The following is a 13,961-nucleotide window of genomic DNA, read 5'->3' as shown; positions in this document are numbered from 1 at the left end:
TTAAGAATGAGAGTCTCCAAAATTCTGACGATCCATTGCTTCTGTGAATTGGGCCAACAGGTACTCTACCCGCTTGATGAGGAAAGTGGGCCCAGTATGGATGGCCCAATTATCAAAATTGTGGACTAGATGATTGTTTTCAAATGAACTCAAAGATAAGAACAAATATTTTGTGTGTATTACTAATCCACTTGAATGTGTAACACCCAATGAAAATACCTAGAAAAGTAGGAAATTGGCCTCAAAATAGACCCATCGATTCCCACTTACAAATATTTTGATTGGTTTTTACTCATCCACTTTTGGATGAGTAACACTCAATGAATATTTTCTTTGAAGGATAAGGATTTTGGAGAAACAAAGAACTTGCAAAACCATCAATCCCGGCGATAGTATTTGATACCCATATTTACATGCAAGATTAAGAATGATGTTTTACAACAGCATCTATTCACTTACAATATATTCACAGCATTGGTAAAAAAAAAAAAGGCATACATACGCTCGTTGCTTCTCTCACGTTTTCTTCTCTTTAATTATATCTAATTAGGTCCGTACCTGCTCTAAAAAACAATAAGCACGGAACGGAGACGGCGTCTTTACCTCAAAAGAGCAGTGAGGATTCTATTTCTACCCAAAAGAAGAGAAGAAACAAGAAGAAGAGAAAATCGATCTAATGACGAGAGTCGATCAATGTCAAATAGAATGGCTCCAGAGTGACACGTAAGCATTTATATCTCCTTCCTCATCCTCCATATAGCCATCTCCATTGCTCTGCAGTGGCGGTAACAGCCCTTCTGCCGCCATATCGGCCAGCAGCTCTGGCATGCTGAAGGCGGATGCCTTCTCATCCATATCGGAGATAGACGACCTCTCCTCCACGACCGATGACACCACCTCCTTCGTCTCGTTCCCCATCTCTTCGCTGGATAAAGCTCCATCTGATGCTTCCATAGGCCGAAACGCCTCAGCTGCATCGGCAGCAGCCTTCCTGATGTCCTTGGGGTCGGCTGAGTCAGGAACCGGGAGCCTCCATGCGGAGTCAGCAAAGTTGATGCAGGCCGAGCGGCGGCCCTTCAGCGCAAGGGCTGCCACGTCGTGGGCCCGGGCGGCCATCTCAGCGTTCTGGAACGTCCCCAGCCATATTCTCGTCTTCTTGTTTGGCTCGCGGACCTCGCACACCCACTTACCTGAGTCCCTGCGCCTCACGCCCCTGTACACCGGGTGCCTCATCACCCGGAACTTCTTCCTCCCGGCTCGCTTCTTTGGGTTCTCGGACGCTAGGAGAACCTCAGCCTCATTGTCGTCCGAGAAATTCCGAGGGCGACTGCTTCCCCCATCTGATAACGGCGATCCATAAGAGTTGGGATCGGATAAAGAAGAGAAGACATCCATAAATTATTAGGTAGGATTTAGTGTTCTTGAAGCAGTGGAAAGTGAGAGTGTGTGTGAATACTTTGAAGTTTAAAGTGATAATGAGCTGAGCTTTGAGTTTTATAGGTAACGGATATTATCGTACGTATACATACATATATATATATATGTATGATGATATTTTATTTAAAAAAAAAAGAATTAATATAAGAGGACTTGGCAAAATTCCAAAACGCGGGAAAAGCTGCTGATAAGGAGACAGTTGTATAATTTTGCAGCGTTGGCCCACGGTTCCTTCTCTATAATCAATTAATTTAAAAACAGAACTTGGGGGCGGGGGGATGGGTGCCAGCTGTCCCCTCACTTCCAGTCCGGAAGTGCAGTTGGAAACCGACACGTGTGCGAGGTAGTTACGTGGCAAGTGCATTGGGGGGGGGGGGGGGGGGGGGGGGGGGGTGGGGGGCGGCGTTTGACCTTGACCGATGGGAGGTTTTTGTTGGCTTCAACTTTACAGCCGAAAGGGGGAGATGAGCTTTCGTCAGACGAGCTGGAACCGTCAGAATCAAAAAGCCAACTTCCGAGAAGGTAACCCAATCTGTCCTGAGACCAAATTATTTCAATAGAAATTCAATGGTGAAAATTTGGAGATAAAACACAATCATTTCAAGCTTATTGTATCGTAGATGATTCTTAATTTTTACGATAGGAAATACAAAAAAAATAAAAACCTTCTTTTTTTGATAAGTGAAATGGTGGGCAGCATTAGTGGCGACCCCGTCGCCTCCCTCTACGCAATGTTCGGACTCTCGTATTCAATCGTGAATATACTAGACGAACTGATCAAACAGCCTAAGTACTGCCCTCGTCAGCATAGCACCACCAAAAGCCCAGTATAATTTACAGAAGCCGGCGTTCCCCAAATCCATGTCAACCTTGGGATTACCAAACCACATGAAAGTAAGCTTGTTAACCACTAGACCATTACATTTGATGGTATGACTATAAACATTCAAGTGGGAGGTTTCATGCTACATACGTGGATTTAGTGCAATATTGTCGTTTAAGTATTTGGCAATTGTTTACCTGATCAACGGATGTCATAGTACAGGGAGTGGGATTGCACTTTATTAAACATTTATATAGCACGTTGTGAACTATACCCATGGTTGTGTTACTACAGCAGAATACGTGTATACGTAAGAAATCCATAATTTCTAAAGAAGTGACTTGACACCAGGATAAACGTCGTTGACTCGGAATCATGAGATCTCGAATTCAATCATCTTTAATAGGATTTTCATTACTTATATTTAGCTGTGATTATTCTTATTCTAGATCATATGTCTCCTTACAATCAAAATACATGATTTCAACCAAAAAAATGTAATGTTTGACAATTTAATATTAAATGATCGTTATTTAATATATATATATATATATATATATGAGATATATAGTAAGATAAAAATGAAGATTTTTAAATGTTGCGAGCATTAGTTAAAAGTACAGGATGTTCAAGAATACAGTACTAAAGTGAATTCATGTTCGATACTCATGAAAATTTTTTAAACTTTTTTATTAATTATTAGTATTTATATTTCATTGTATAGAGTTCATGAACTTTTTTATAATTTAAAAAATATATATTTATCAAATCTTTTTTCTTTCGTAAGTAAGGAAACAAATTCGATGAACGAGCAGAGGGGGACGGGTGGTAGCCGTGTGGAGGAAATAATCGGCAAAGTGCACGCGAGAGAGAGGCGGAGACTGGAGACAGAGCATTCTCGGAAGCTGAACCTTAGCTACAAGAGAGACAGCTGACGTGGCGTAGAGAGGAGAGGCCAGGCCAGGCGAAAGAAGACAACCTCGACCTTTTCGAAGTGACGTCACTCGATTACCCAAACACGGCTTTTTCTTTTGACAGTTAATTAACCACCCTAAATCATCATCATCATCTTCAATCAAACAGTAGTTCGTACCCTGTCCCTGTACCCGAAGCAGAGAAGTTGGGGCGGTGGATTTCACGCGTAAACGCGTGAGCCACTTGCTTCTTCTATATACCTCTCTTACTCTTTTGGCCCACACAAATTTGAAAAACCAAAACTAAATTAATAAAAATTTCCTCTTATCCTTGTTCCACTACAGGAGAAGAAGATATTATAGTTGGAACTTGGAAGTAGCTGGAAAAAAAAATAAAAAAAAAGGGATGGACGTGTGAGGAGGGTGTGATTGCCACTTGTAACCATCGAATCCAAAAATTTGCTGGGCATATTGTAACATAAAGGTTATAATCCAATTATACTCGACTCTACTTTATTTTTTTTTACAATTCAACAAAACAATTATATTTTTTTAATTTTTTTTTCAATTTAATAATAAATTATTTCACTTACTTTTTATTATCTATTATCATAACTGATTTTTTAATACTAAATTATCACAACTTTTCACTATTTTTTGTCATTTTCTCTAATTTTATAATAAATCCACTCACACACTTTTTTAATCATTATTATAACTAATTTTTTAGTAATAATTTTCCCAAATTATTTTGTCTCTATGTCAAAATAGAGTATAATATAACTTTACTTCAAAACCAAACGCCCACATTATTATTATTATTATTATTATTATATAACAAGCTGTAACTCAACAAATAATTTGTTCAATTCGCTTCTTCAGATGAATCGGTTTGATGCTTTTTTGTCTGAGATAATGTCAGTAAACAACTGCAACTGTAGACAATTGACTATACTGAATGTCAGAACTAGCTAGTTATGCAAGAAGAATCGGTACCATTAATCCTTCCCGAAGTGTGTTTGTTTCAAAATCATGTCAAGTTCAATTTTAACCAAATTTCGACAGTTTCCGGTACAAATCCTAACACATGAAACGCCCGTGCTGCATTTTTGTTTTAGTGTGGTGTACACTTAAATGTGATGGAAAACGGTCAGAGGACATTGGATATACATGGAGTATTTTCTTGTCGGAGTACGTGGGTACAATATGTAGCTACAATTAATATATTGGAATTAAGACCGTTTCGCCTGCCTTCAATTATTTCATTGAGTTTCTCCATGGAGGTGGGGCAAAGGGATGGTGACCACTTGAGGGACCAATATGTATGTATGTATGTATGTATGTAGGGGCCGTGACCAATGAAATTAATTACTCTTATTAAATTATTATTGAAAGGGGTCAGAACTGAACCTGGACTTGAAATTGAATGCGACTTTTATGGACCCTTTTTCAAGGGATTTGATATATTCGAAGGTGGGATGGGATTTTAATCCTATGGGAACTTCGAGCATTTCTTGGTTGCTTCCTCTGCAATTTTGGGCAGCAATGTGAATCACTGATGGCAACAGCAGGGACCTACGACCAAGTCTCCACATTTAATTTAGTTTTTTAGTTTGATTCCCACTTGATTATTTAATCTTAAATATTCTTTGGCGGAGAATTGGAAGTTCACTTCATCTCATGCACAGTGCCTGAGCTATATATATATATATATTTATATCGAAAAAAAAGATCTCTCGGTGTTGTAATACTGTATTTCCAAAAATTTCCATTAAAAAATAAAGGAAAAATTACTCGAATACACAAACTTTACATTTTTTCTACGTTTTATGACAAACTAATTTTTTTCTTGTAAAATATATGCAAACTATTGATCTATATATACCACGGTCTTAGTTTTTCCATCAATTTTAATTGCTATGTTGTATGGCACTTAATGGTGCCACATGGCACTCACGAATTAGTTGAGTGGGATCCACGTAATTTTTTTTTTAAAAAAATTTAATCTGAAAATTGAAGAAAAAGAGAGGACGAGGGGTCGAAGGAGGAGGAGGGCAAGGGGTCAGGGGTGGCGGCCACCGGCGAGACTCTTAGCGCCGTGCCGACCACCCCCAGTTGGAGTGGGGGAATGGAGGAAGAGGAGGATTGAGCTGAGTCAGGATCAAAGGGCCGATTGAGACTGAAAAAGGCGCTCTAGTAGATGTCTCAGTGAATGCGAGGGATGGAGATGAGGCGATGGCATGGAGGGGCCATGGGTATGATGTGCAAAAGTGTAAACAGCAGGGGGAGGACGACATGGATATGAAGATGAGGCAGTAGAGGGGCAGCAGGCTGAAGGACTCGAGAGCGAAGATGATCGGAACAAGAATGAATAGGAGAGGAACGAAGAAGATGATGAGGTCGATGCCCCCTCCAGAGTCAATCATCTGCTTCGAGACTCCACGGGTCCATGTTGATGCTTCCCGGCCCTATCTCCGGCAAGCTCCACATGCACTCAGATTCGAAACCCAGCTCCTTTTCCACTCTTTCTCTTCACCGAGCCAAGAGCTCTGCTTCTAACAACCACACGACCGCCCTCAGCTCACAGCTTCACCTCTTTCCCGCTCCTTCATCGAGTTAAGTCCCTCTCTCTCTCTCTCTCGATGTTCCTTCCTCTTGCTCTGCGTTGCTGTCTCTTTCTGAGGAAAGGATGAAGGAGAAAGGAGGGGGAAGGGGTCTCGCAGAAGGGCGGAGGAGGAAGAAGACGAAGGGGGGGTCGAGCAAGTTGACAATTTTGTCCACAAATGGACTAGAAAGAAAGGGTAGGGATGGAGGGCAAGCAAGTCATTTCACGTTATCGGGCCGCACCAATCCAACTCACTCATACAGACGATCATCGGCTCCATCAGTTAGCCACATCACCAAACTTGACAGAACGACGGACTGATGGTAGATGATGTAACAAATAACAAGTTTGTATATTTCTTATTGAAAAAGATAGTTCGTGATAAAACGTAAAAAAAAATGAGGAGTTTGTGATATTTTGAGTCATTTTCCCAAAAATTAAAAAAGAAGAAAAATCACGAATCACTACTACTCGCATAATTGCCAATTTCACCTCCCCCCTTTCTCTCCTATCTTGAGACAAGGCCATCGGTATTTTTTAAGTAATTTTAATGTATAGAAATTTTAAACTAATTTCTAAATTTAAAGAATAAATTTTGAAACTAGAAAAACCACATGAAGAATGAAGGACCCCAATAGACGATTGGTTAGCATTCGACGGCCACCAGATCCCTACCCTAGGTCACTGACCACCTAAGAGGTCGTCAGCGATTACGGGTGGGGGATGAGTGGTTGCCAGAGAATCCCCCTCCACCTGCAAAGGCGGCTCCATGGGATCCCAAAATTGGGGTGGTGAGGGCCTCGCTACGGCCATTGACCCCCAACTTGAGGTCACTGGCAACCTCAAAGGTAGCCAACGACCTTGGACATGGGGTCAATGGCCGCTAGTAAGGCTCTCACCACCCTGATTTCGAGATCCAATTGGGGCGACCCCCTTGGATCTAGAAATCGGGCTTCAGTTTCCCTTTTCAGTTTTTTTTTCTTGGTGAATTTGGGGACCGAAGCCCATAGATTTTCCAATTTTTAAGGTTTAATTTTTAATTGATTTATTTTTTAAGACTAGAGATTAGTTTTTACATTTCAGAATGTTAAAAATATTTTTAAAATATTGATTGGCTTATTTAAATATTTTATGCAACGTTACGACCTTATTGAAACGAAAATAAATGTTATGGCTTTAATGAGAAAAGTTGCCAACATTTTGGTCTTATTCGGTACTTATTTCATTAATATAATGTCTTTTGGGGGTTTATAAATGGATCTATTGCTGTATTACAAATAGAAAATAACACTCACAAATTGTGATCAGTATCGGCATTAGAAAATGTATTGCCACCAAAAGTTAAAAAAAAGTTAACTTTTTACCTGTGATCTTTTTTATTTTTTACTTTTACTTTTTCGATGTGATAAAAAATTTATTAACATATCGATTTTATATTTTTAATTTTTTTTCTCATCGTGTTAGTGAAAATTCAATTACCATTAATCCAAGAAATATATAGTATATTTTTATTGATGGTAAATCACGCTTTTCCACAATTTGAACACGCTTATCAATGAAACAGGAAAATTGTTCACGTTTTACCGCGTGCGGCACGCCAGTTTCATGCCTAATATGTAATTATGTATGTGTGTGTGTGTGTATACATGCCTAATATGTACGTGTGTGTGTATATATATATATGACGATAAGTACATAATACTTGTCAATATAATGCTCAAGCTCCTCAACTAATTAGGCTAGGTACTGTAAACGGATATGCACAACATAAAACATGGATGCATATACTTTGACATGAACATTTACTCTACATGTCTTACAAAAAAAGTTATTGGGCAAAATAGAATTGAGTTAAATGAACAACGTAAGCATTTGCATTTGACCATAATATAAGTCAACAAAGATATATAAAACTAGCGCAGGATTTATGACTCCGAATCGCCAATATATTAATTAAATTAGTAATATGAGTTTTTCTGTGAAAAATATAATAAAAGTTTAAGTGAAAAAATATAATATTGATCTAGTGTAGATTATTAATCAATGTAATATTTGCAATTAATTAATAAGTTTGTTTAATAAATTTTATTTTTGCTGGCCATAATAAAATAATTTGATTTAGAAACAGGAAAAAAAAGGTACAAGAGAGTGAAAAAGGTGGTACAGAGAAAATAGTGCAGTTAATCATGTGAATTTACAATTGTAATCATACTTTAGTGGTTGTTATTAATCAGAATTATTTTACTAAGAGTATTTTGGGAAAGTGAATGTTTAATCATTTCACTCTTCTCAAATATAGTAATAACGGAAGACAAGTTTTTTTCTATTTTTATTTAATTTTCCAGTGAAATACTATGAATATATATATATATATATAGATATATATTTTTTGGAGATAAAGGATCTTCTTAATTAATCTTCCACCGTGGTTGTCATGCTTGACGCATATTTCCTCCTGTTAAGAAAATTATTCTTTTTGATAAGATAATTTATTTCGTCCCTCTCCCAAAGGAGAAATATATATTTTTTAATTCTCTCATGTAAATTAAGTATTCTTTTGTTTATTTTTTTGGGATTCAATTTCAACGCTTTTTTTTTTGTGGTCCACATTCTGCCCGCATCTTTCGGATCAGAGATACTTCCTTCGTCTCTCGACTAGTAATGTCAATATTAATGTTTATATATATATATATATATATATTATAAAGTCTACCCCATTTATGCATCGTGCTCCAATTTACATTAAAAAAGAATAATAATGTCCTTTGCTCAATCTTTCATTTTAATATTCTTATGAATATTTTTTTGGGGAAAAAACTCAACTATCTATACTCTATACCAAAAAATATGTAAATATCTTCGGTTGCAACCTTAAAATATACATTTTTTCCTCATATACGGTTTATATATATAGGCAGTCTATTATATATATTGCTGATGTATAATGCAGTCAAGATGTTATTCCCTTTTGGTACAAAAGCAGCGAGGTATGTAATGATACGAACTACAATCTGCAAATTCCAATTAAAAGAATGCAACTTATATAACCGAAAAAAAAAAGATATCACCGAAAAGAAAGAATGCATCTTAATTTCAGAGGTTTGTGACTCTAATTAAATTTTATAATAATGGGTTCAACATGATTTGGTTTAAGCGATTCGACGCTTATTCAACTTAAATAAGGTTTTGGATCTGAGTTCTTATGGATACAGAAAAAATCAATGCAGGGAGAGTTTTATTCCTTAGTGGACCGACCTTGCTCGATTCGATTAATTGTGGCCCAATTGAACATCCAGATATCAGGATTCACACGATATATATATAATAATGGGAGTCTAGGTTGAGAAGAAATCTTATTTTTCTGGTGGAAAATGCTGGTCTGGGCTCACGGATGAATACGAACTCCCCAGGTTCGGTTAGGGATCATCATAGCGATCAACCAATATGCATATCACCAACATGCATATCGGTTCCTACCTTAATTTGAAGGTGTGCTCAAAATTATTGTGGTCTTGCTCGTCCCTTCTTAGCAGAATTCTACGGCCAAGCGCGCATACCCTGTCGAAGAGTGAATACGAACTTTACGACCATGAGCAAGTCAACCTCAATCATTTGACGAATCTGATTCAACAAAACGAAGAGAGGTAATATATATATATATAGATAGATAGATATTATATGTGTGTGTGTGTGTGTGTGTGTTACTTATCAAAATATGAAGGGAAAAAAAATATGGTTATATATATTTCTACCAAACATATGCGCATAGCAAACTCTCATTGTATAAACTATAATAAATTGTCTTGTTCGTCATCCTAAGTACTAAAATCAGGTAAGGTTATTCCTCGGTTCAATTAATTAAAAGCGTACCAGGTCGATGTATGAAGTTTCCTCATGAACTAGAAGTAAAATTAAACCGGTAAGATCGGCAACCGAGGTTGCGCTTTTTCAATTTTAGGATGGTATATGTACGTATTTAGATATCAGTTGGCAATTAACATTTCTGCAGGACGATATTAACATCAACACTGCACTCATTCGATTCATGTTATAATTATGCCTGATCATGATTCGAAAAAGGACTTATCGTACCTTAACTCTGCTCGTAGGAATTGCCGAAAGGGCCCCAGAAGCACATGAATGCTTGGAAACATCTGGAGGTGCATTCACGTGTTCCCAAAAACATTATTTTGTCAATTTGTTTCTTTTATGTCAAAACATACAATTCCTGAGTCAACAATTGGTCTCGCAATTATTCCAGCGATTTATCTTGCAATTTATCCCATACAATGAAAAACAAAGAGAGACAGGAATTATATGCAGAATGAGAACGTTTTTAAAATTTCTCAAGATTAATTAGGTTTTCTGCAAAAACCAAGTTCTTAAAGAGCAGCTGTTATTCATATAATAATTTCTTAAAATTAACCCAAAAATCAGCTGCAAAAACAAAACCAACGGTCGCTGGCGCTGATTAATCGATCATTAAGCGTCGCGTCACTAGTGATCTATATCTATGCTTCTTTGATTCATTCACGGGGCCAATTTTGCGAATGAACTTTGTGTTTTCTTTCTCTAAGGATAGCTCCACAGGCCTCCCCCGTCTGAATCCTCCGGCGAATCATCTGGGGAGGCCGACTTCATTCTTGGCGGGCTCACGAGCATTCCCTTTGCCATGTCCACCAACAGATTCGGCATATCTAAAATGGCCTCCTCATCTATAAACTCTTGCTCCGCTGCCGCACTTGAGGTAGCAGTCATTGTGCTGCCAGATGATGCACCCGCATCACCCTCGGGTTGGCTCTGAACCGGCTGGTTCTGTTTGAGCTCCGGCTTTGGTTCGCGGGCTGCTGCTGCCCTTCCTGCCGCTGCTCGAATATCGGCCGCGGAAGTGGAAGCTGGGACTGGGTATGCGTGGACCAACTCCGGGAAATTCACGGTGGCTTCAGGCCCCTTTAGGGCCAACGCCGCCACGTCGTAGGCCACAGCTGCCATGTCTGGGGTTGGGTAGGTCCCGAGCCAAATGCGGGTGGTCTTCCGGGGCTCTCGTATCTCCGACACCCATTTCCCACTCCGCGACCGCACTCCCCGATAGTTAGGATGGTGCTTGCCCGATGATCCGTCTGGGGACGGTACGAGTCTCGGGGACACTGGGTCGGGCCTCGTTGTGGGAGTGGCCAATGAAGGCGGGGGCAGCAGCGAAGGCGGATCGGGAGATGGTGGAGGCGGCTGATGATGATGATGATCCATATATTATTTACACACATACATATATAATATGTATAATGGATATATATTTATGTAATCGATGGCATGTCAATGCGATATAAAGAAATGCACATCGATTCATATAAGGAGAAACTGAAAGTTTGTGTTGGAAAGAAGATTGTTGATGGGGTTTTAAGGCGGAGAGGGACAGTGGGGAAAAGCGTGGGAAATTCGCGGACCCCAGTGATTTTATTTAATTTTTGACGTAATTTTCTTAATGGTGTTGTTCATGAGATTTTTAATGCATGTGAAGGGGGATTTTCTTGAAAATTGACATAAAAAAATATGATGAAATCAATATGGGTTCGTTTAACTTTAAGGTGGTTCGATAACTTTTCTTCTTAAGTAAATCTTTAAATTTGAGTTTTATAAATGAATAAAATTTTTCACTTGAAAAATTTTATCTTTTAATGGACCGATCTCAATCGAACTTGGATTAGTAGGCCCATTATACTTCTAATTTCCAAATACTGGAAGGTATCTATATATAGAAAAAAAAGGTTCAAAATGAAATTATAAATTAATTATAGTACAGTCTTTAACAAATGTGTTCGAGACTCACTGAAAATATTCCCTAGATCGAATAAGTCAAGATTATGAGAATTAGTCGACCGTAGTTTTACCGATAAAGGTGATTGAGGCCGCCGCTCTTACACGTAATGATACGCGCAGCAAACTAATAAAACGGCACAACCTGATTAGCTGTAACCTCACCGAAGGTCAACTCATGTATGGTTGCGGTCGTCTCTACTGTCCTTGATCAATCAAAATGAAAATGACCAAAGTCGGATATTGCCCTTACCAGGCTGTATGTCTATTAAGCCCATCTGTCTGAACTAATTGAACTTTTTTCTTCTACTTATCCTGCGCAAAACTCGGACTAGGCTAGGTTGGGCCGCGAACACATGACCAAATATATAGATGTTTGTATATAGCGAGAACTCGAAAGAATCCAACATACATATAGAGGAATCTCGCAAAAATGTTGGTTTAGAGTCGAGAATGTAGTCTGCTACAACTCATGTCATGTCGGTCTCCCCTAACTCAAGAACGGAGTTATTTCCTATGTCTTGGAGTCATTTGTTGGGAGGTCAAATTTAGCGGCATGTTTTGAGTGACGAGCATGTGGTCCAGAGTGACGAGAACCGGGTCCAGGATCTTAATTACATGGAGCAGGTCTTGAGAACAAGTACCGCATCAAAAAGTTATCATGAGGGGGGGGGGGGGGGGGGGGGGGGGGGGGGGGGGGGGGGGGGGGGGGGGGGGGGGGGGGGGGGGGGGTGGGGGGGGGGGGGGAACACAAAAGAGAAGAAACAAACATGATCAATATATTGACTTTTTCGTCATTTTATTAATTTGAACATTCGGGGTTGAAAGTAGATTCATTATTTACTGACCTTGTAAAGTTTTACATAATGTTAAGCAATTTATTACAAGCTATTATTGTTATTTATTTTTATTTTTATATTAGCCTATACATATTTCTCTGGTAATCAAAATAAAAAGAAAAGACGGATAATCCATACATACAAAAAAATGCCTTCAATTATTCCACAGAAAAGAAACACTTCAACTGCAAGTCATGAATTCAATTTATCGATAATTTCATCAGTAATTTAAATTTCTCATAAAAAAATGTTTGTTTTTTCTTGGTTCCTGCCTATTCGCAATCGAGAGATCATTAAGTGCAGGCCACTCGGCAGGATATTCTCTGATTTAATATGCTGTTTTTTTTCGTTGTTTAATTGGTAGTTTTGGTAACGAGAATCACGTTTTGTTTAGAATAATTATGGTTAATTAATCAAGTTCAACTAAGATTGTTAATTAAATAATTAAAAAAAAAATCTCCCCTGCAATTATGGGGTGGTGGTTGTGAGTGGACAGCGTTGCTGCTGGGGATGAAACCATGGGAGAAGGGAGGGCCCTCTTTCTTGAGGGGCATTTGATCGAATTGTACTTACAGAATTGTCATATCAATTTGTATAAAATGTCATATTCGTTGGACAAAATTTATCTTGTGCATTTAAATTTGTAATTAGACATAAACCATAAACGAGATATTATTACATATTTCTATGAAACTACCAGCAAAGAAAGTTCGCTTATCATTATAATTTCAAAAAAATGAGCAAGAGAAATGCCTTTTGATTTGCCCATGAAAGTGGTCCAACATTCAAATTCCTTCTCTCTCAACCTCGGTGAACTTCATTTTCCCAACATGATTGAATGAATGTAGTACAAAGTGGACGCCTCGGGCAATACGTAATGTAATTTAATGTGACATAATTACTTTTAGTTACTTACCATTTTCTTTTAGGTATAATATAATTACTTTTAGTATTTGATTGGACTTAATTTTAAGTGCTTAAAATTAAGTGCTGAATATTTGAGTGATGAATGGAATAAGTGCTTATTCAAGTAAGCTAATTTTATTTGGTTGGATAAATATTGAAAATTTTATATCATTTTACCCCAATATTGTATGATCTTTTTTTGAAATTAAAAAAAAATCAACTGGAGAGGCAGAGGGCGGTGGTGGCCCCGATTCTGGCCGCCACCGCCGCAATTGAGATCAGCAGTGACATCAGAGGTCGCCGGCCACATCATTTGGGCTGTGGTGGCCAGAATTGAGGCCATCACCGCTCGAAAACCCCATCTCTCTCTTCGAAATTTAAGAGAGAGAGAGAGAGAGAGAGGGAAAATTGGAGTGATGGTGGCTTCGATCTGGCCACCACCGCGACAGACAAGGCCAAAGAGAGAGAAGGGGGGAAATCAGAACGATGGGAGTCCCAATCCTGACCACCACCGCGACAGACGAGGTCGTGGACGAATAGGAGCCACATCCACCCCTTCCCGGAATCACCCCTAATGATGGGACCGAATTGAAATTACAAAAAAACTGAGGAGTAACGCTGAA

At 38.6% G+C, this 13,961-nt stretch overlaps 2 protein-coding genes across 2 annotated transcripts; both read right to left on the bottom strand.

The window, feature by feature from the left end:
* Positions 1–366: 366 nt before the first annotated feature.
* LOC116202526 (dehydration-responsive element-binding protein 1A-like) lies at positions 367–1,506 on the bottom strand. The gene has a single exon (XM_031534105.1). It carries the CDS (start codon positions 1,393–1,395, stop codon positions 697–699), a length of 699 nt encoding a protein of 232 aa, XP_031389965.1. The 5' UTR covers positions 1,396–1,506; the 3' UTR covers positions 367–696.
* An 8,586-nt stretch (positions 1,507–10,092) lies between these two features.
* Positions 10,093–11,162, bottom strand: LOC116202515 (ethylene-responsive transcription factor ERF027). The gene has a single exon (XM_031534091.1). The coding sequence runs from the start codon at positions 11,024–11,026 to the stop codon at positions 10,352–10,354; it is 675 nt and encodes a 224-aa protein (XP_031389951.1). The 5' UTR covers positions 11,027–11,162; the 3' UTR covers positions 10,093–10,351.
* Between the last annotated feature and the right edge of the window lie 2,799 nt (positions 11,163–13,961).

The sequence above is a fragment of the Punica granatum genome, chromosome 4 (genome assembly GCF_007655135.1).
Source record: "Punica granatum isolate Tunisia-2019 chromosome 4, ASM765513v2, whole genome shotgun sequence".
In the NCBI taxonomy this organism is placed as follows: Eukaryota; Viridiplantae; Streptophyta; class Magnoliopsida; order Myrtales; family Lythraceae; genus Punica; species Punica granatum.
Note: the sequence above shows the minus strand (reverse complement) of the source record. Positions and strands in the feature narration are given on the sequence as shown.

What these genes read in the sequence shown, in the direction of transcription:
- LOC116202526 (XM_031534105.1), bottom strand. Translation starts at nt 1,395, where the DNA reads ATGGATGTCTTCTCTTCTTTATCCGATCCCAACTCTTATGGATCGCCG.
- LOC116202515 (XM_031534091.1), bottom strand. Translation starts at nt 11,026, where the DNA reads ATGGATCATCATCATCATCAGCCGCCTCCACCATCTCCCGATCCGCCT.